This window comes from Neovison vison, chromosome 1 (genome assembly GCF_020171115.1).
Source record: "Neovison vison isolate M4711 chromosome 1, ASM_NN_V1, whole genome shotgun sequence".
NCBI lineage: Eukaryota > Metazoa > Chordata > Mammalia > Carnivora > Mustelidae > Neogale > Neogale vison.
Genome location: NC_058091.1, coordinates 288,837,674 through 288,859,608, shown reverse-complemented (window position 1 = coordinate 288,859,608; position 21,935 = coordinate 288,837,674). Strand labels below are relative to the sequence as shown.

Sequence of the window (21,935 nt, the reverse complement as noted above, 5' to 3'; positions counted from 1 at the left end):
GGGTTAAGGAGTAGAATTTTCCCACACTGGGAAGTGGGTGTTATTTGGAAGATGAAGATCTCATGATGATGGGGTCACCTGAAAGAGATGTAGGACTATCGTAATGGTATGTATCTGTGGAAACTATTCTAATTTTTTATATCTATACTTGTCTTGCCTGAGGTAACAAGGATTATAGAAAAAAAAAAAAACCCTCAAACAGCCTGCTCTGCCTTACCTTTAACCCTTGGAAGAAAAGGATATAGGGGAGATGCCATCCTACAGAGGCAGCCATTCCTGAGGGTCTTGGTGTGCCCAGTGCATTCTGGGCCAGAGGCGGGGCTTCCAGCACCTACAAAGAACATCTGCTCCCTCTCAGAGTCTGGAGGACATGTACTATCAAGAGGTGAGAAAGTTCTTCTTTTTTTTTTTTCTTCTGTTGCTTTAACTATCATAAGAAATAGATTTTAAAAAGAAATCAAGGTTTTTAAAATACTAATTTATAGGAATCCCCACTGTAAAAGTAAAGTTTGGGGAAGAGGACAAGTTCAAGGTAAGAAACAGTGTGTAAAGTCCAAGTGTGTCCTTCAGGGAGGTCTGATGTGCTCTTGCAAAAAGCCCCTCATTCCCCTAACCCTCAAGGTGCCTGTCAGAAAATTAAAAAGTGATTCCCAATTAGATGAACTCAATGGTTTCTTAAAGTTCTAAGATCCCCAGATTCACAGGGATCTAAAATTGATCCTGGAAGACCCCTGTCCTTTCACAATGGATCCAAAAACTTCTTGGGGAAACTCCATCCTATGATACCTCCTTATCCTGATAAATGTTCCTGTTTACTTTCTGTTCCTTTGGGGGGCAAAAAATAAAGGAAATAAACCTGAATTCACACAGATCTACTTCTCTGTCTTTCAAAACCTTCCACCACCAAGGGTGAAAAGAGAGAGGGGCTCCCAAGTTCATGATTGTCCTAGGGCCCCTTCCTTTGCCCTGTCAGTTCTCCAGGTGTCCTATTAATAACATATTGCCAGTTTATACAGCTTCCCCCAGAAGCTCCCATCCTTGGCTTCCAAGAGCCTGAAACTGACCTCACCTTCCACTTTCTACTGGCTTCTACTGCACACCCCCAGACTTTCAGGGTGTGCACCTGAAAGTCCTGGCTGGTGACCTGGAATAGGCGGCTCCGGCTCAAGGTCTCCAGGTCAGCACTGGAACTAAATTCTGGCCCCAGCTATGCATAGTACACAATGGGAATCACCTCCAGAGCAGACAGAAAGAGAGGAAAGGAAACTTGCTGTTTTCTCCAGAACTGACTTCCCCAGCACAGCAGTGGGACCGCTCTCTGCCACACAGGCATGCCAACTTCTCCCTCCTCTAGCCTGAGACACAGTCCTTTCTGGAAAACCACATAGTGTTTTGTGCCTGAGCCCTGGCCCAGGTGCCTGGGATGCAGCTGTCTCTGGTTCTCCTGCCAAGCATTCACCCAATTTGGATACAGTCAGAATTTTCACAGCCTCTGAGAGCAGGAGTCCAGGCAGAACAAAGCCAGCTAGCCTCAGCATCCTCTACCTGGCCATGTTCACTCCTATATCAGCTGTGGAGCTAAGCCCTACGCCCAGAGCCCTGCTGCCTGAGCCTGGCACAGCGACCAGTGCACGCATGGGACGCGTGTGTTGGTGGCAGCCAAGGAAACGCACAAGCCAGCAGATTGCGAAGAGGTGAGGGGTGGATCCCATCTGTCTGTCCTTCACTGGCTACTACCCTTTGCTCCTCCTCCCAGGGTGCTTGCTCTACTGGCTACTCTGTCCTCACCCTCCCTAACCTGGGGCAGTGGGAAGGAGGGGTTAGTGAGCTCTCTTTAACCCCTCGCTGTCCTTGATCACCACACTCTCCACAGAGAAGATTCTCTGAACCAGGAATGTAGGGACCTTAGGAAGTTGCTTCCATGGTCGTTCCACCTCCAGATGATTCAGACCAATCTCTATTTTAGGGATCATTTTCCAAATTTTCCCACTCCTAATGGCTCTTTTGACTGTACACTGCCATCCTCATGCCCCATTTCCCAGGCAACTGCTTAAAATCTCTTATATTCCAATCTCAAGATCCCAGAAGCTGATTCCCATTGGAAAATGCCTACTCTTACTGTTCAGAGTTTCTTTGGAAAGTAACTTACTGGTGTGTTAGTAAGTAAGTACTTAATAAGTAAATACTTAGAAAGTAACTTAGTGTCCCCTAATACCTAGTAAGTACTTAGAAAGTAACTTAGTGTCCCCTAAGTATTAAGCTCCACGGGAAGGTCAGAACTTGACAGAAGTACTGAACCTCTAAAGGTCAGCCTATAATTCTGAATGGGCATGACAATATAAGAGAGGGCAGTGGGCTCCAAAAAGTTCTCTTCTTATAAATGTTTCAAATTATTCATTAGAAAGATTTTTAAACTCTCTCAATATTATTCCATTATTTCCCTTCAAGTTCTTTCCGTGTTTTTGCTATGGAGTCTTTGAGAACATGTGGTCACATGCATACACATTCACAGTTATGGGTTCAGGTATTCTATCTTCCCAGGGAAAAAAAATAACCTGCATTAGGAAGGCACCATTTAATATGAATCTAATCACATTACTTTATCTGTAAATCTTATTCCAATCCCTCCAATTGTCCGATTAATATCCTCTGTTGTGCTATGAATTTGCTGGTGCAGGAGCCACTCCAGGATCACACATTGCACTGAGCTATCACACCAATTTGTCTCCTTAAGTGAGATTGGTTCTCAGCCCTTCTTTGTCTTTCATGTCATTGATATGACTCTTTATTTTGTATGATGGATCCCAAGTTGCATTTGCCTTCTCATTATGCTTCAGGTTACTAGGGAGTTTGGTGGGAATATTATACATGTGGTTTGATTCCATCTCAGTGAATCACGATGGGAAGTATGTGATATCAGATGGTCCTGTTATTAGAGATGATAACTCTATCCCTTGTTTAAGGTGGTGTTTATTTAATCTTGGTGTTCACCAAGATTCCCCACTGTAAAGTTCCTTTGTTTTTAAACTCTATAATTAGGAAATTTTGAAATTGAATTCAATTTTGAAATTGAAGTTCCATTCCTCATCAAATTTCCCTCCTTTTATCATCTTTTATATTTCTTATCTGATTCAAGTATTACTGTCATAGTGGCAAATCAGTGATTTTTTTAAATCAGCAGAATCCTGGGAACTGCAGTAGTACTGAACCTGAGGCCCCAAGACCTCACACAGAGGTCCAGGTTCTGCACTTGAGGTCTCCATGACTACATTTTTCAGAGTATTAATCTTGAGAAGGGAAATGTGGGAAGTGAAAACCACAGCATGAGCTATGGCCCAAAGGCAGCCTCCAAATCTGAGCAAAGCAGGTGCTCTTCACAGGAGGGACTCAGGACAAAGACCACAGGTGGAATCTTGCAGGGGGCGGGGTGGGGGGCCCACACCCGGCTAACTGCAGGACAGAGACCAGGCTTCCTGAGCTTGGAGGTGAGGTGAAAAGGAGATGCAAGAAAAAAGGCCAAAATGGAAAAACTGACCAATATCTAATATCATATCATGAAAAGTGAAAAAGGTAGAAAGAAGGAGAGAGACTGAAAAGTTTCTGAGACAGAAAGTATATGAACCAGACTAAGGCCATCTTGAGAAATTCCACCACAATAACTGCTCTGTGGCCTAAAACCTTCCTGAGTACAGCCCCTTCCTCCATTCTTTTCTTTTGTTTAACACACCCTTAAGTACACCCTCCAGGCAAATCTTCCTTGATCTGCTCAGGATATGACTCCTCCTGGTAGCTCCCAGCAGGTACTGCCCAGTCTTCAGGGCCATAAAAGCAGGCCTAACTGGAGATGGTGTTGTGGAGATCTACTCATCTTGTGGCAGCCCAAGACAGGCTTCTGTTCATATAATAATAGTTCCTAATTAACCATTTCTCATCAAGCTGGACCTGTTTGCCTTTTACTTCAGTGTCATGGCTTCTTTGGCCTTTGAAGTTAGTTTTGCATATATCTCCCTTTCAGGGAACAACAGGATGACTAGGCAGGGCATTTTGTCTAGGAGCAGGGAGTGAAGAGGAAGCTGGGGACTGTCTGCCGAAAGTTTGAGTCTCAGTGAGGAGTCCACTGTTGAGGGATAAGTTAAGAAGCCTGAGACTCATAGACACAGAAGGTAGAACAGGGATTTGTAAAGAGTCAGGTTGGGGGCATAGGGTAGTATGGGGAGTTATTATTTAATCAATGCGATTTCAGTTTGGGAAGGTGAAAAGTTCAGAGACGGATTTAAACCACTGTTTAAACCACAATATAAATGTACTTAATGCCACTAAACTCTATACCAAATGGCTAAAATGGTCAATTTCATGTGATGCATATTTTACCAAAATTTTTTTGAAAGACCTTCAAGAGTGCTTCACAAGAATTTCTAAAAAGAGGCGGAAAATAGTGTGCCACCTTAAAGTGCCAGTATGGAGAAGACACCAGGGGTGCCCTGTACTGGGGAAAGCCTCCTATAACCAGTGGCTCCCCAAACACCCATCAAGGCAGCTCCTCCATCAAGCCTTCTTCAGCTTCCTGGCCCCACACAACCACTTAAACACCATGCCCAACAGCTTCCCACAGAGCCACAGGGTGCCCAGGGTGACCACCAACAGGAACAAGAAGATGTCCAGCAGGTACTGCTCATGCCACGGCTGCTGCAGGCCATGGGCCTTGAGGTGGGCCGCACCCCCTGTCTGGAGGATGTGGTCTATCCAGCCCACCAGCCTCTGGGCAGGGGTCAGGGGGTGGGAGCGTCTGATGATGCTGGCGGCCACAGCTGCTGACTTGTACCTGTTGACAGAGACACAGGTTGGGCATTACTCATGTGGTCTCAGAACTCTTGGAGACCTTGTCTCTCTCTCTCTCTCTCTCTTTCACACACACACACACACACACACACACACACACACATTTTCATTCATATGCACAAAAGACTCAGTTTCAAGGAAAGGTTGTTGTCCTGGCCTTGCCACAGTCTAGCTGGGTCCCATGGAAAAGTTCAGATTGAACCCTCCATACGAAGGTCCATGCTTTGTGCTAAAAGTGCTAAACTACAAAAATTGACTTAGTCTATAAGGGCTAGTTCTACCCAAGAAGGCTTATCACATACTATAGAAAATTATATGTATAAGCAGCTATGTTATGCTGGTATCTGGGTTAGATGTCAAACAGGACTGTAGGGACTGGGGCCCAGGATGAGTCTGTACTTTCCTACCTCTTCAGAGCATCATATTGGCCAGCACTGGCTCCATGGACTACCCCCTACACTTTTGCTCAGCACCCCACACTTAGGTCCTATGCTTGCTTTAATTCTCTGTTGCCATTGTCTTAAACTTTATAACGATAGGCCCTACATTTCCATTTTACTTTGAGCCCCAAAAATTATATACCCAGCCATGATGCATAATATGTAGGGACCATCCCAGCCTAAAAGAGTCCATCATAGGGCCAGCAAATGATGGGCATTTCGGGTCTAGGTCTTTGAATAGCCAATGAAATTCACAAGCTCATTCTTCAGAAAGCAAACATTTGCTATTCATGAGATACCAAACATAATGAAATGTCTGAGGTTATCAGACCCCCGGAGTTTACAGTTTTTCTAGGATTAAGAATCATATGCTATGTGGTGGGATGCCTGGGTGGCTCAGTGGGTTAAGCCGCTGCCTTCAGCTCAGGTCATGATCCCAGGGTCCTGGGATCGAGTCCTGCATCAGGCTCCTTGCTCAGCAGGGAGCCTGCCTCTCTCTCCGCCTCTGCCTACTTGCGTGCTTTCTCTCTCTCTCTTTCTGACAAATAAATAAATAAAATCTTAAAAAAAAAAAAGAATCATATGCTATGTGGTGACTTTTAGTCATCAAACAAGAACGCCTTTGGGTCTCCTTTGTGCAAGGTAAAATAAGTCTTGAGGTCTGCGTCAGTTTATGCCCTTGAAACTTTAAGTTTTTCAGTTCTTATTTTTGAGGTAGAAAGAATAAATTTTTCTCTTTATATGAGATCATTGTATTGGGTGGAAATTTACCCAAGAAAACGTAGGCACTTTTATTGACTAACTTAATGGAAATTCATCCAAACTTACTTCAGCAGGCCCTGTACTAGGCCCTGGAAACACAAGGGAAAACAAGGCTTCCTTTGCTATCCAGGGGAACTAATTCTCTACTTTCTAGTGTGAGGAACACACAATAAATTAAAACAGAAAGAACTGGATTAGTTACTGATCCTAAGAAGTGTTAAGAAGGAAAAATGAATTATGATTGAAGAGGGTGGGAGAGAGGAGCACATTTAGGCATGTCAGAAAAAGACCACCTGCCTCTCTGAGGAAAGGATATTGGAGGTAAATCTGACTGTCATGAAGGAGCCAGCACTGTAAAGAGAAGGGAAGGGTGTTCTAGCAAACAGCACTGATAAAGGGCCTGAGGCAGGAAACACTGTGACATATTGGGGAACAGAAAGGCAACCTCTGACTCAGTTGGAATTCCACTATAAGCACCCCCAATACATAAGACCTCTCAGAAACCCTGTGTATGTAGGTCACAGGGTCTTCACAACACTTGTTCTCAACATCTAAACTAAATTGCTGAGTCTTGTTCTCAGAGGAAATACGTCATTTGTAAACATCAGCACATATTTTTCTGTGTCTTGGATGTTTTATCTTTTATTGCAAAAAGTGTCAAACATTGCCCTTTGTGTTTGATGTCTTCATTCAGTGTAAGTGACCATAAGCTTCAACAGCTCCATACCTCTTGTCTTCTATGACTTGCTTCATCTTCAGAGCCAATGTCTCTGCCTTGATCTGCTTCAGCTGGATAGATACACCAAACTTTTTGGCTTCAACATGGTTCAGGTTTTCAGGCTGGTCTCCAAAAAGAGGAATCCCCACCACAGGCACACCATGTTGGATGGCCTCCATTATGCTATTCATCCCACCGTGGGTGACAAAGAGACGGATGCGTGGATGAGCTGTTCCAATTAAGAAGTAGAACAGAATATTTCAGATTGAAAACTTTCAGAGGAAAAGTTTCAGAAAACCATGGAAAGCAGAAAAGGCAAAAGAAAATACAAAGGGAATTTCAAAGTCTGTTGGAGTCATTATAAAGATATTTTGCTTAGACACATCCAAGGTGCATGTTATTAACATAGAGGATTCCAAACCTTGCCTTTTTATGGAAATTCCTTGCCACAGCCAGAACCCGGCTAAGACTCAAACCCAGGGGACTCTCCAGACAATACTCCTAAGCAAGGTGTGTATCCCTCTCCATCCACCCATCCATCTTTCTCTCTATCATCCGAGTCATTCCCTTTGTTTCACTCATCTGTATTTTCTCATTGTGTCTCTCTGTCTCAGTGTGTCTCTCTTTCTCTTTGTCTTGAGCACTCTTCTCACCTGCCAACTTATTTCCCTCTTCTCTGAATTCCTGACCATTGATTAGCATCATAACTCGTGTGTCAATCATAAAAATTATACTATATGCATTTTCTCCTCAAACACATGATTAGCCTCTTGAAAGCAGAGACTAGACCCTACGCTTGAGTATTTCCATTTACAGCATTTCCATCCCACCCTATTTAAAGCTAACTAAGATTATTGTTGAAAATGGAGAGTTTGTCTCTTCGAAATGGACCAAATAACTGACTATGAGCTTGTTCATCTTGGCACTCAGGTATTTTGGCACATCCTAAAGACACTATTGACATCAAATGCTGTAAAGGTATGAATTGCTCCCTCCTTAATAGCTAAGAAAGGTGTGTTTGTGGGAGAAATGAGTGTATATATACATGTAAGTGCACGTGGATGAACAGTTACTCTTGAAGTCACTAAATACAGTGGCGACATCCTTCCAGTATGTTTTCTTTAGAATCCATAGGTTGGGGCGCCTGGGTGGCTCAGTGGGTTAAGCCGCTGCCTTTGGCTCAGGTCATGATCTCAGAGTCCTGGGATCGAGTCCCGCATCAGGCTCTCTGCTCAGCAGGGAGCCTGCTTCCTCCTCTCTCTCTGCCTGCCTCTCTGCCTACTTGTGATCTCTCTCTGTCAAATAAATAAATAAAAAATCTTTAAAAAAAAAAAAAAAAAAAAAAAAAGAATCCATAGGTTGTTTTGGATTGTGTTTGGGTGACCAAGGTGATTTGATGCCTGCTGACATTTGGCCTGGAATAGAAAACAATGAAAGGGAGATGGCTGTTTGGGCACTGATCTCATTAGAAGTAGGGTCTGATGCCCCAAGAACTCCAGCTGGCTGCTCTGTTCCTTTCTTCTGCAAACTTACCTTTAGCTATTAGCAGCTCCTTCTGGTGCAAATGGGATTGCCCTACTAGAAGTCAGAGCCTGATGAGTTCTAAAAATATGTAAATGAGAAGGGTCAGAGCCTGATGAATTCTAAAAATACGTAAATGAAAGGGTGAAGCAGACCTGAGCAGCCCTTACCCAGGAGATCATTCTGAGGAAGCCAGTTCACAATTTTCACATTTGCTGACAATGTGATGTCTTTGGGCCAATGAGATGGCTTATATTTCCAGATAACTCCTTGAGAGAGATGAGCAAAGGCACTGTTCATCTCCCTGAGAAGATCCACTTGAAATTTGCTCACCATGGAGCCCAGGGCCACAAGGATAAAACCAGAATCTCCAAACTTGTTGATGAAATTCTCAAATTCCTGGAGAAAGGTAAGAAAGGAAAAGGAGTTGAACAAAGTTGTTCATGAAAGCCTAGACAGCCATGAAATGAAAGCCAGATATTTACCAAACACACCCTCTTGTCCTTCTCTGAGTTCATAGCCCCTGGGACAGTGCCCTGTGCATGGTGCTTATGCCCATGGTGTTGGGGGGAATATCTTTCTTCTTTAAAATCTTGATGTTAGTGTCAGGGTCTTCCTAGATCCTCTGTTCATCATAGGTCAATGGAGACACGGTTACTTGGGAATTTTCCAAGGCCACCAGAAAATTGTAGTATAGGAAGAATACTGGTAGGGTGCTAGGGTCCAGCAGAGGGAGGTGCTACACTGGAGAAGCCAGGAGAAAGCCTCTAGTGTAAGAAGTGGAAGAAATGGAGAAAGAGTCCTGACCACTCACACTCAATGTACCACATGGAGTGCTTTGCTCTGATACATTGTGATATTCTTATTAACTGATCTTTGTAATTCATCTTCTACCTCAGTGGCTCACCCATATGACTGCAAATTATATCCACATAAGAAGAAAAAAAATGGTAGTGCCCAGTCCTAACTCCAGACTCATTTTTTAAATAAGTAAAAATGATAGTGCCCAGTCCTAACTCCAGCTTATTTTTTTTTCATTTTTTTTTCCAATTTATTTATTTTCAGAAAAACAGTATTCATTATTTTTTCACCACACCCAGTGCTCCATGCAAGCTGTGCCCTCTATAATACCCACCACCTGGTACCCCAACCTCCCACCCTCCCGCAACTTCAAACCCCTCAGACGGTTTTTCAGAGTCCATAGTCTCTCATGGTTCATCTCCCCTTCCAATTTACCCAAAAGCACATACCCTCCCCAATGTCCATAACCTTCCCCCCTTCTCCCAACCCCCCTCCCCCCAGCAACCCACAGTTTGTTTCGTGAGATTAAGAGTCACTTATGGTTTGTCTCCCTCCCTATCCCATCTTGTTTCATGGATTCTTCTCCTACCCACTTAAGCCCCCATGTTGCATCACCACTCCCTCATATCAGGGAATACTATCCAGCTTATTTTTTAAAATCCTCAGGCAATAGTTAAGAAAGGTTGAGATTTAATGTTGTAATCTTGGCTTTAACCCCATTTTAGTGAATCTTGCTTCAAGTATTTCTTCAGACCCTGACTCTGGACTGCTGGAGCCCTCCTCCCCCAGCTTCTAGACTCTCATCCCTAGATTGATTCTGTGCAGCCTAACACTGCCTGATTTACCACCTCAAAGGACCACTTTGACAAAAGCTTTGTTGTTGGTTTTTTTAATATAAAAAGCTACACGACACACAATATAAAAACTAGAAAATAAAGAGAAAAAAATTTTTTTAAAGTCTCTATTATCTCACAGCCATTACAACCCTTACTCCCATTATGTTCCTGCTTGACAATCCCCTCCCCCTACCCTCTAACCAAGGCGTACCCCAAATTCCTATCAAGTAAAATCTCCTGCAATTTGGTCTGGCTACATTTATGTAATTGAATCTTCTAGTCTGATCTAGCTAGAGTCACCAAAGGAACCCAGAGTCATGCCTGTCTTATTTTGACTTTGACACATTCAGTTATTTGTTCTTTCTAACTGAAATTCCTTTCCTCCCTAGCTCCATCTGTAAAAAATCCTGCCATCAACCTAAAGCCCATCTAGCCCATGGATCATTCTCCAATTCTCCCTGCTTACTCATTTCAAGGTCAGTAGATAAAGGATAGACACTAGGGTGCCTGGAAGACCCAGCCAAATCAAGTCTTCCTAAGTCTGAAATAAATGGCAGTCGGAAAGTCACTTATTCCACCTGAATCTCTGTCTCCTCATGTATAAAAATGGAGATCTTCGGGGCGCCTGGGTGGCTCAGTGGATTAAGCCGCTGCCTTCCGCTCAGGTCATGATCTCAGTGTCCTAGGATCTAGCCCCGCATCGGGCCCTCTGCTCAGCAGGGAGCCTGCTTCCCTCTCTGTCTCTGCCTGCCTCTCTGCCTACTTGTGATCTCTCTCTCTGTCAAATAAAATAAATAAAATCTTTAAAAAATAAAAAAATAAAAATAAAATAAAATTTTAAAATTAATTAATTAAATAAATAAATAATGGAGATCATCATACTTCCTTCCAGGTGGTAAGATATTCAATAAGATAAATGCCGTAAAATGTCAACCAGTGCTGATAGGCAACAGGAAGCCAACTCAGCTGAGCTCCTCTCCATTTAAAAACTTCTACTTCAATAGTTCTGACTTTAAGCCTTAGAACCAACCTTAAAACCAACCTTAAAAGGTATGTCTTAGGTGCAGTTGCCTCACCCTGCTCTGTCCCAGTTCCCACTGGCAGGGGAGCCATCAGTTCTGCAGTACAGAGCTCTGCATGGAGTCCATATTGAGACCTCAGGTTTTACTTACCTGTGGTACTGGTTTAACAGGTCTCGCCATCAAGCCGCCAACATACACAGTGTTGGGAAGCAGGGGCCGAGCAAATTCAAGGGCAAAATCAGAGTTAACAAACCATAGCTCTGCTTTCTTTAGAAGATGACACAAAGCTGGCCTAGAGCCTTCTGGGAAATGTTCCTTGATGGTGTTGTCATATGTAGACTGAATTTGCCATTGTCTTATGGAAAAATCAAAGAACATCAGAAAATTCTTCACTCGACCCCAGAAGTCCATGTGGTCACTTAGGAAGGAATGGAATACTGGAACATAAGACAGGGGGGTTGGTAACCCAATATCTATAGCACCAAATGAGGAAGAAAGAATGGACACAAATGGTTTTCCAAGCTTCTCAGCAACCAGGAAAGGACAGTAGTCAAAATTTTCAACTATCACTAGGTCAAAGTTCTCATTCTTTAAGGTGTCCATGATATCCTTTCTCCTTAGAAAATGACTGCACTGAAGCCCCAGTTGTTCCATAAAGCTTAAAAATTTTCCAAATGTGAATCTGTAAGAAAGAAGATAAATGATAAATATTCACTGGAGGTGTTAATTTCACAATACATAAAGGAGTCTTGGGCTAGAAAGAAAATAGCCCAGGTGAGAAAGACCACATCAAGCAGTAGCGTACCTGTCCTACCACTGTCCGAAATACCCTCTCAGTCACTCTGAGCACACATTCTGCTCTGGAAAGTGTTCCCTTTCTCCCCATCTCTTCCCTCTCTCATCCAAATGCCAAGCACTCTCTATGCCACATTATTCAAAAAACTATAACTTTGAGCTCTTAATTCTTGAAATCCATGGACACAACTGAACTATGTTAACTGAAAACAAATTGTCACTGTTGGACCTTCTGCTCTGTGAACCTTCTCTGACCATAGCAAATCTCACACAACTCTTTCTACTTGATAAATTCTGTAATGTTCTCATTACATTTCTTTTACATACTGACTTTTTATGAATGATTTTCTTGTTTACTCAACCAAACTGTGGAAGTCCCTAGGTGACACAGTTCCATAAATATTGGTCATATGGGCTATTTTTAAAAATCACTGTGTATTCTAGGGCACATGATATTATGAGCACTGAGTGTTATATGCAACTGATAAAATACAGAATACTACAAAAGAAAATCTACTGGAAAAAAAAATCACTGTGAATTCTGAATGTGATAGATAACCTCACCCAAGGGATTATTTTATCACATTAGAACTCAAATCTCAGCTAAAATGGGAATTCCACATTTCAATGCCCACAAGTTAAGCAATTAAAGAAAAGAAAAGATAAGACAAGAAAATAGAGAAGAAAGGAAAGCAATGCAAGGCCTGGTTAATAATAAACATATTACTAGCTTTTCTTTTTTTATATTTTATTTATTTATTTGACAGAGAGAGGGAGAGACACAATCAGGCAGAGCAGCAGAGGGAGAGGGAGAAGCAGGCTCCCCACTAAGCAGGGAGACCGATGTGAGGCTCAATCCCAGGACCCTGGGATCATGACCTGAGCTGAAAGCTGTCACTTAACCAACCGAGCCACCCAGGCACCCCTAGCTTTTCTACTACAATAGATTGACATGTCCAGAGAAGATAATAGAAGATAAAGAATACTAACATGTAATTAAGACTTGGTGCATGGGACTATTCCAGGGACCTATCTCCTTACAATGCTTTCCCATCACTGCCTGTATACAATGTGACTCTGTTCCCCTCCTTTTGTACACCTATGGGGAAATAGATAAGGTGTCAAAGGTAACAAGTGCAAGAACTCAATACATCATTGGCCTGCCGGCTACATGGAAGACCAAGAGAATCAATACCCTGGCACCCTGTAATTGTTCACTACTGTACCATTGCACCCCAGATAAAGAAGGACCAGAAATGAAGAACTTATTAACAATATACAGATCTCTGCCTGGTATTTAGGAACAACTTCAAGTCATAAAACAGAAGTGATTGGCAGAAGTCACTCTTGGCTGTGTATTTTTGAAGATTTCATGTAACAAAAGAGTGTGATTGTCAGATATTTTAGATAATTTCAGGAGTGCTATAAAAATTCCTAGAATATATCTCATTAATCATATTTAAAATTGAGCTAACAAATAGAAAAAATTGTTTAAGAATACATGGCTACCTATGCCTATCTCCAAAAATATTACATTAAGGGAGAAGAGACAAAGCATGTATTTAAAATATGTAACTAACCATGCAAGATAATATAGACTAAGTATCAAATGAATAGGTTACATCAGACTTGACAGGGGGGACTGTGGCCTCCCCATTTGAGTTAGGAAAAAGACTTTCTGAAAACAGGCAAATGTAAGCAAACCTTGATTAGTAAGTAAAAGTTTGAAGGTAAAAAGAAGGCGGGTGCCTGCATAGCACAGTTGGTTAAGCATCTGACTCTTGATTTCAGTTCAATTCATGATCTCAGGGTTATGAGATCCAGCCCTTCATCAGGTTCAGCAGGGAGTCTGCTTGAGATTCCCTCCCTCTCTCTCTCTCTCTCTCTCTCTGCCTCTCATTCCACCCCTTCCTTCACTCTTGTGCGCTCAATCTCTCTCTCTCTCTCTCTCTCTCTGGGTTGCCCCAGCACATAAACCTTTTTTTTCTTTTTTCTTTTTTTTTTTTTTGCTTAAGTATTTTTTTTAAAGATTTTATTTATCTATTTAACAGACAGAGATCACAGGTAGGCAGAGAGGCAGGCAGAGAGAGACGGGAGGAAGCAGGCTCCCCGTGGAGCAGAGAGCCCGATGCGGGGTTCAATCCCAGAACCCTGGGATCATGACCTGAGCCAAAGGCAGAGGCTTTAACCCACTGAGCCATCCAGGCGCCCCATTGCTTAAGTATTTTAAATGACCAAAAATTTAAAAAATAAAATAAAAGAGCTTTACATGGCCAGATGTTCAATTACTACAAAATCAATGTTCATGAGTTTTCCCCCCATTAACAGAATATATGTGAAGAAAAGAAGGAAAATAAATGGAAGAAGGTCACTTTCATTTCCCTAACAACAGTGAGAGATTGAAGTACCCATACTTCTGTGTTGGGGAGGTTATAAATAAAGATGTAAGAGAAGTGTTGAAAGGATGTCCCAGAAGGAACAACCTCTACTTTCTACAAAAATCCATTCATGGTAGAGGGTCAGTACAGAGCAAAGAAGACTCTCCAGTGACTGAACTGGACAATTTGGTATGAGTGCTTGTTTCCCCAACCATTCACTCCTCATGAATTCCTTCATTTATCCATCCACTCATCCATTCATTTCTAAAATAGTGACTCTTTGGTTCAAATAATAAAAAAATAAGACTTACCTGTCACCCAAAGCTTCTTCCATAAAAGAATCAAAATTTTCCTTTAATCCTTTGTTATAATCTTCGGGTGGAAGCCAAGAAATAACTCGGTATGATTTTTCCTTCTCTTTAAAATCTAAAAAACACCCATGGGTTAAAAATGTTAAATATGTCACATAACATGGATTAACATTAGCGTGAAATGTTTGAGCAAACATATGTTTGCTCAAATAATTTTTATTTATTTGAATGTTTGCCTTTTGAACTATTTTTATGTGCTTTGGTTGCATTCTCATTCATTCCATCTTTTAAAAATGATAACATGTATTGAGAACCTTATACTAATTAAGGAGTGCTTCTCAATTTAAAGTTATGGAAGTTTCCTTTTTTTTAAGATTTTTTTTTTTTAGATAGAGCACATCAAGAAAGGGAAAGTGCAGAGGGGGAGAGAGAGAGGGAGATAATCTCAAGCAGACTCTGCTGAGCATGGAGACCAATGAGGGGCTCCATCTCAGGACCCTGAGATCATGACCTGAGCCTAAAACAAGAGGTCATATGCCTAACTGACTGAGCCACCTAGGCATACTGGAAGCCTCCATTTCAAGTTTCCATAATGGGGCACTTGGGTGGCTCAGTTGGTTAAGCATCTGCCTTTGGCACAGGTCACGAACTCAGGGTCCTGGGATGGAGCCCCACAACAGGATCTCTGCTCGGCAGGAAGACTGTTTCACATTCTCCCTCCACTCCTCCCCTCTGCTTGTGCTTTCTCTCTCTTTCTTGTTCATACTCTGTCTCAAATAAATAAATAAAATCTTTTTAAAAATTTAAAAAATAAAGCTTTCTTAAGATATAGCTATTTGTCTTATTTTATGGCTGAGAAAACAAAGGTAATTGAAGATACAAAGGTAATTATCTTCAGCAAATTAAGATAATTTGTCAAAATTGCACACATAGGAAGTGATAGAGTCTGGTTGATTCCAGAGCCTCTGCCCTTTCTGTTTTAGAAAAGCTCATTTTCATTATTTAGAGTGATAAATCCAAATAGTTTTTTGATTCAGTAGAAAGTAGGAAAAAGTACTGAGAAGCTTACATAAAACAGTAGACCTCTGTACCTCTACTTACCAGCATGGCTTCTCCCACATATCCATGTGTAATAAAAAGTCCGAGACCATTTCTGATGTTTGACTGCTGACAGTTTTCAAACCCTATCTCCCACTCCCTCTTAGTGCTTCACCTGGGCAAACTATTAAGAAAGTCAGCATGCTCCTACCTTTGGCCCTAGTGGGAATTTCAAACCATGCAAGTGAAGGCCAGTGACAGGGAACCCTGAACACATCCCAACTCTCTACCCACAATAATAACTCAAACTAGTCATGCCTCCCTCCTCTGGAAAGCCATTTTTCAGATTTGCTTAGGAGCCTGTCCAACTCATCTTATATTTTAAAAAAAAGCTTTATTATTTAAATAACAAAAATTCCATGCTCTCTTATACGTGTATGCTTTCATCAGTCATAACCTCCAATCAAATTGTGTGTAAACTGAAGATAGATTAATGCACACAGCCTTACATATTAAAACTACTGAGCCCAATCTTAGTGAAATTACTGCTATCCAAGTACAAACTGGAAAATACTTTGCAATCATAGATTTGGCAATTATGTTCTTCAGTACCATGTCAACAGGCTCTCAATGTTAGTTCCTTCACTTTGGAAAGGACACAGTGCACATTTAACTAATTGTCCATGGGGTATTTCAAAGTCCTACCATTGGCCATGATTTTTTTTTTAAGATTTTATTTATTTATTTTTGAGAGAGAGAGAGAGAGAGAGACCATGAGAGGGGAGAGGTCAGAGGGAGAAGCAGACTACCCGCTGAGTAATATTTTTCAAGCCCCTATCAATAACCCAATTATAAAGACTTTTGGAGCAATAGTTTATGTGAATATTAAAAATCTTTGCTTCTTCAATCTGATACCATTTCTTTATTAAAGTAGTAAGTAAATGAACAAGATGGGAAAGTGTATCCAAACAAGGAGTTAATAAATGTTACAATACACCAAAATGGGCATCAGGTCAGAAATAATAACTACATCATGTGTTTTCCCCATTTGCAGACATCTAGTCAGGCTCTATTTCTAAGGTAATGAATTAATATGCTGTTTCAAAGCCTCAGAAACCCCTGTGTTTGGGGAGTATTGGAAGAAACTCTAGACTTTTGAGCCTGGAAACTAAGGATAAAACTGAAAAGATCCAAAAGAAGACACTCAAATAGCTAACAGACACATGAAAAAGTATTGTACATTACTCAACATCAGGGAAATACAAGGAAAAACCACAATGAGATACCACCTCACACCAGTTAGAATGGCTAAAATTAACAAGTCAGGAAACAACAGATGTTGGCAAGGATACAGAAGAAGGAGAACCCTCCTATACTGTTGGTGGGAATGCAAACTGGTGCAGCCACTCTGGAAAACAGTATGGAGGTTCCTCAAAAAGTTAAATTAGAGTTACCTATGACACAGCAATTGCACTACTAGGTATTTATCCGAAGAATACAAACATAGTGATTCAAAGGGGCACGTGTACCCCAATGTTTATAGCAGCAATGTCCATAATAGCCAAACTATGGAAAGAGCCTAGATGTCCATCAATAGATGAATGGATAAAGAAGACGTGGTGTGTACACACACACACACACACACACACAGGAATATTACACAGCCATCAAAAATTTGAGATCTTGCCATCTGCAAAGACATGGATGGAACTAGAGGGTATTATGCTAAGTGAAATAAGTCAGTTAGAGGAAGACAAATACCATATGAATTCACTCATATGAGGAATTTAAGAGACAAAACAAATGAACACAGGGGAAAGGAAGGAAAAATAAAATAAAATGAAAATAGAGAGGAAAGCAAAATACTGAATTCTAGGAAACAAAATGAGGACTGCTGAAGGAAAAGTGGGAGGGGGAAGGAATAATTGGGGGTCGAGCATCAAGGAGGGCACTTGAAGTGATGAGCACTGGGTGTTATATGCAACTGATGAATCACTAAATTCTACTCCTGAAACTAATTATTAAAAAAAAAAAAAACTGATGGGAACCATGAACAACCCAAATTGTTTATAGATTTTTATGTATATCTATTAAAGGGGTAGAAGATCTGTGGCTTTTATTATTTTCTCAAAAGCAATGGAAACTACCAAAATTATTTTCAATCTAAAATTTTAATACAATTTAATTTTATTAAGAATTTTAATTAAATTTAATTGTAATTTTCAAAATTAAGAATATTAATTTTCAAATACTTGAAAATTAATACACTACAGCTATTTAATCATGTCTGTGGTCAACACAGATTCAAAACGATATGTGTATAAATAATATTCCATGAAAAATGGGGAACCTAATTTGGAAGGTGATTAAAATGATTTTAAGCAGAGACTCAAATAAATATTTGTATACCAGTTTTCATAGTAGCACTATTCACAATATCCAAAAAGTGGAAACAACGTAAATGTCCATGGACAGATGACTGAGTTAACAAATGTGGTATATACTTACGATGAAACATCATTCAGTCTTTAAAAAGGAAAGAAATTGTAATCTACACTACAGTGTGGATAAGCCTTGAAGACATTATGCAATGTGAAATAAACTAGACACAAAAAGACAAATATTGTATTTGTATTTCCACTTAATGAGGTATCTCCAAATTATTAGAGAAATAAAGTAGAATAATGGTTACCAAGGACTGTAGGCAAGGGAAAATTGGCAGTCACCATATAACCAGCACAGAGTTCCCATTTGTGATGATCAACAGCCATGATGGTTACATAACAACATGAATGTACTTAAAGTCACTAAACTGACAAAACAAATGTGTAAGAGATCAATTTTATGCTGTGTATATTTTACCACAATAAAAATCGTAAAAGAAATTTTCACAGAAAAAATTATTTTAATAAAATCTGAACAATAACAAAGCCTGATTACCTTCAAAGTTTTATAGCATTTCAGAATTTTATTCCTAAAAGATGCTGCTTAAAATTGCGTCTTTTTTTAATATCAAAGGCTAAGATAACTTCAGATTGAGCAATCCAGAGCTTAAAGTCCTAAATCCTCCCAACACTATTATTAACCTGCCACATCTTCTTGTGCAAACCATTTCAGTTCTCTGGGCTGTTGTTTTCTTGTCTGTCAACAGAAAAGAGTTGATAAGGTTTATTTGCTCATGTCAGCTGAAATTCACTGGATTTGATGATTCAATTAAGAATGTCCAACATCATTATACACAAACTGTTGGTCAGGCATTGGTTTTTCTAGAGAATAAAATCATCTCAGGGACGCCTGGGTGGCTCAGTTGGTTAAGCCGCTGCCTTTGGCTCAGGTCATGATCCCAGGGTCCTAGGATTTGTCCCGCATCAGGCTCCTTGCTCTGTAGGGAGCCTGTTTCTCTCTCCACCTCTGCCTGCCACTCTGCTTGCTTGTGCATGTGCTCTCTCTCGCTCATGCTCTCTCTGACAAATAAATAAATAAAATGTTTTAAAATCATCTCAGTGATAGATTCTGATCTTAGCTAGATAAATAATAGACTTCCTAAGAAAACTTTCTTTCTTAGATTTCAGATATCAAAAAAGGAGAAAGTAACCTATGATATATAAAAAAAGTAATCTGTGATATAAGAAAAGAAAATGGTATATTTGGCTGAACACTCTGTTCACATGTTTTCAAGCTGCTGTGAAGTACCATTTACCAAAATAATCTGTAATATATGGAGGGTTGCTGGGGATGAAGTGGAAGGCAAGGTAAGGGAGGAAAATATGGGACTACAGAGTGTGGAGTGGCACACTTGGCAGACAGAGCCAAGAAATGTTCCAACACCTTACATTAACACACACACACACACACACACACACACACACACATTTTCCATTCTTTCACTCCAATTAGATTTTGAAAACAGTTTTCTAAGCAAAAGACATTGTTGTTTCACTTTACCCTTTGCATAGGGTAGAAGAAATAAAGAATTGGTGAGAAAAGATACCTGATATAAGTGAATTTCCTCTCTGGTGAAGCATGGTAACATTATGACCATGATCTTGAAGAATCTGAGACACGTGGTCCAGCAGCAGATGATGGCTTCCACCTAGGAACAATGTACAATTTCACTTCTGTAATGATGATAATAGAGTCCCTGAAGCTGATGCGCTGAGAGATCTGGGAGATGAGAATTAGCAAGCAGAAAGCTGACGGTGAGGAGAGGAAGATGAGCTTCATCAGTCGGTCTGTCCATCTCCATTTGGATAAGCCCCAGCCACTCACTCAGAGCCCATGGCCCCAAATCTTGACTTTGGCAAAGCTCCATCATGTCCTCTTTGTGACTCTGATCACAGAAGTGACAAAACATCAGTGTGATGGGCTTCTCTGCTTATGCCTTAAGGAATTCCTGATCTTAAAGATATTCTAAGTTTAGCCAGACCTCGTGGAGACAGTGTGACCTAAAGAAATAACTGTAACTGGAAGAGATGATGCTGAGTGAAATAAGTCAAGCAGAGAGAGTCAGTTATCATATGGTTTCACTTATTTGTGGAGCATAACAAATAGCATGGAGGACATGGGGAGTTAGAGAGGAGAAGGGAGTTGGGGGAAATTGGAAGGGGAGGTGAATCATGAGAGACTATGGACTCTGAAAAACAATCTGAGGGGTTTGAAGTGGCGGGGGCGGGGGTGGGAGGTTGGGGGAACCAGGTGGTGGGTATTAGAGAGGGCACGGATTGCATGGAGCACTGGCTGTGGTGCAAAAATAATGAATACTGTTATGCTGAAAATAAATTTAAAAATAAATAAATAAATAAAAAAGAATAACTGTACTGGTGGGAAGAGTGGCACAGTGCTCTCTATGAGCATGAAGAGTTCCCAATGGACGATCAATCAGAGTTCGTTCAGGAGTCCTACTCTTGGAAATTTAACCTAGTGTAGGAGCCAGAAATATGGAAACTTGAATATCAGTCCAAGAAAGAGTCACTGGAGCAGAAGGAAGTTGAGCCACTACTTAGAACCAAGAAATTCAAATATACATATACTTGGCAGGGTATTTCTCAGTTAGGGTCTGCATGTTGCTGAACATCAAATTAAGGCATTCAGAACAACTGTGCACCCTTGGGGTGGAACTACAGGATCCTGTATGCATAAGAAGATATCACCCAACCTAGGAAAAGCCTGGGATCCTAAGGAAAGAGAAGCATGATCATCTGGGGAAGTACACGTTCTATTTCACTAAATCTTATCCAAAACCATATGCTCAGGAAATCCCTTGGTGGGGGGGTGCGGGTGGGGGGAGGGCTAAATGAGATTACTTATGGTTCCTTCCAGCTCACGATTCCCAGTGATCTATACACAGTAAGTGACCTCAAAGTGCCCACTGTGGGTGGAAATACAATCTTGGGAAAGCTGCATCTTATGATGATCCTTTTATCCTGATCCTTTTCCCTTTATCCCTTTTCCTTTTCATCTTCTATTCCCTTTGGTGGAAAAGTAAAGGAAATAAAACTGAGGCCACGAAATGCAGAATTAACAGTTCCCCGAATCCTTCAAATACTTCCAGTCGCACGGGTGACAGGAGCGGGCGTAGATAGACAAGACAGGAATGTCCAGGATCCAGTCTCCAGCCCTGGCCAGTTCTCCGGGTTTCCTCTGGATGAGAGCACTCCACCCCCCACCCCCACCCCCACCCCCAGGTGTCACTGAAATACTTTCCCTGCTCTACCTTGGTTCCCATGCAGTGTCAGAAAACTAGTGCTTCTGCACCCCCCCCCCAACACACACACATAAGCTCCTTTCCCTGGTCTCCAAGAGCCTGCAAACGCTCCCACAGCCTCTATTGGCAATTTGCTGCGCACCACCCTGAAGTTTAGGGTGAGCCTCTGAATTTGCAGCCTACTCCCCGGAGGGAGGAGGCAGCCTGGGGTCTCCAGCACTGGGAGGGATCCCAAACCTTGTGGACCCATTCCGCGCCTAGGAGAGCAAATCTGAGCAGGCAGAGGGAGGAAAAGGTATTCTATTTTCTCAAGAAAGTTTCTTCACCTCTCGGTGGTAGGGTCTCCTCATTTCCCCACACCCCCATCCTGCCTCTCCCCACCCCCTAGCCTGGGGCCCAAGCCCAGTAGTGCTCCCCTGACCCAGAGCTGTCTGACACCTTCCCGCGGATGTTGGAACTGTGCCTATCTGGTTCTTCCGCAAGCACTCACCCACCAAAGACAGAGTTAGAATTTTGGCGGCCTCTGAGAGCAGGAACCCAGGCAGAAGGAAGCCAGCTAGCAGAAGCGCCCGCTGCCCCGCCATGCTTGCTTGGGTATGAGCTGGGAAGCCCAGCCCAGCGCGCAGAGGTTCTGCGTCCCGCGCCCGGCAGAGAGCAGCGACCTGTGCGCCCTGGGGACACGGTCCGCTTGCAGCCAAGAGTGGACCCCGCCTGCGTTGTCCTGTTTGCGGTTTCTTGCCCTTCTGCTCCACCTCCCAAGGTAACCTGCT

The 21,935-nt window shown here is 41.7% G+C and overlaps 2 protein-coding genes across 3 annotated transcripts in view; both read right to left on the bottom strand.

Moving 5' to 3' along the window:
- The window catches only part of LOC122902265 (UDP-glucuronosyltransferase 3A1-like), a 29,707-nt gene extending 28,154 nt beyond the window's left edge, over nucleotides 1–1,553 (bottom strand). The window contains 1 exon segment of the mRNA XM_044241521.1: nucleotides 1,449–1,553. Coding sequence (XP_044097456.1) covers nucleotides 1,449–1,553 — 105 coding nt within the window.
- Nucleotides 1,554–2,560: 1,007 nt separating this feature from the next.
- Nucleotides 2,561–21,912, bottom strand: LOC122902258 (UDP-glucuronosyltransferase 3A1-like). 2 transcript variants are annotated; one of them, XM_044241510.1, is made up of 7 exons: nucleotides 21,660–21,912; nucleotides 19,453–19,554; nucleotides 14,424–14,538; nucleotides 11,090–11,621; nucleotides 8,451–8,679; nucleotides 6,769–6,988; nucleotides 2,561–4,822 (listed from the first exon to the last, which is right to left on the bottom strand). In XM_044241510.1, the coding sequence occupies exons 2-7, from the start codon at nucleotides 19,484–19,486 to the stop codon at nucleotides 4,546–4,548; spliced, it is 1,407 nt and encodes a 468-aa protein (XP_044097445.1). In that variant the 5' UTR covers nucleotides 19,487–19,554; nucleotides 21,660–21,912; the 3' UTR covers nucleotides 2,561–4,545. The 2 variants fall into 2 exon arrangements, with proteins under 2 accessions (XP_044097445.1, XP_044097435.1); XM_044241500.1 differs by having other exon boundaries at nucleotides 21,656–21,822.
- Between the last annotated feature and the right edge of the window lie 23 nt (nucleotides 21,913–21,935).

Excerpts from the sequence above, each read along its gene's own strand:
- LOC122902258 (XM_044241500.1), bottom strand. The coding sequence starts at position 21,749 with ATGGCGGGGCAGCGGGCGCTTCTGCTAGCTGGCTTCCTTCTGCCTGGG. Across the intron at positions 11,622-14,423 it reads GAAGAAGCTTTGGGTGACAG|ATTCACATTTGGAAAATTTT; the intron begins GTAAGTCTTATT and ends TCTTTCTTACAG. Across the intron at positions 6,989-8,450 it reads TCCTCAGAATGATCTCCTGG|CTCATCCACGCATCCGTCTC; the intron begins GTAAGGGCTGCT and ends TAATTGGAACAG.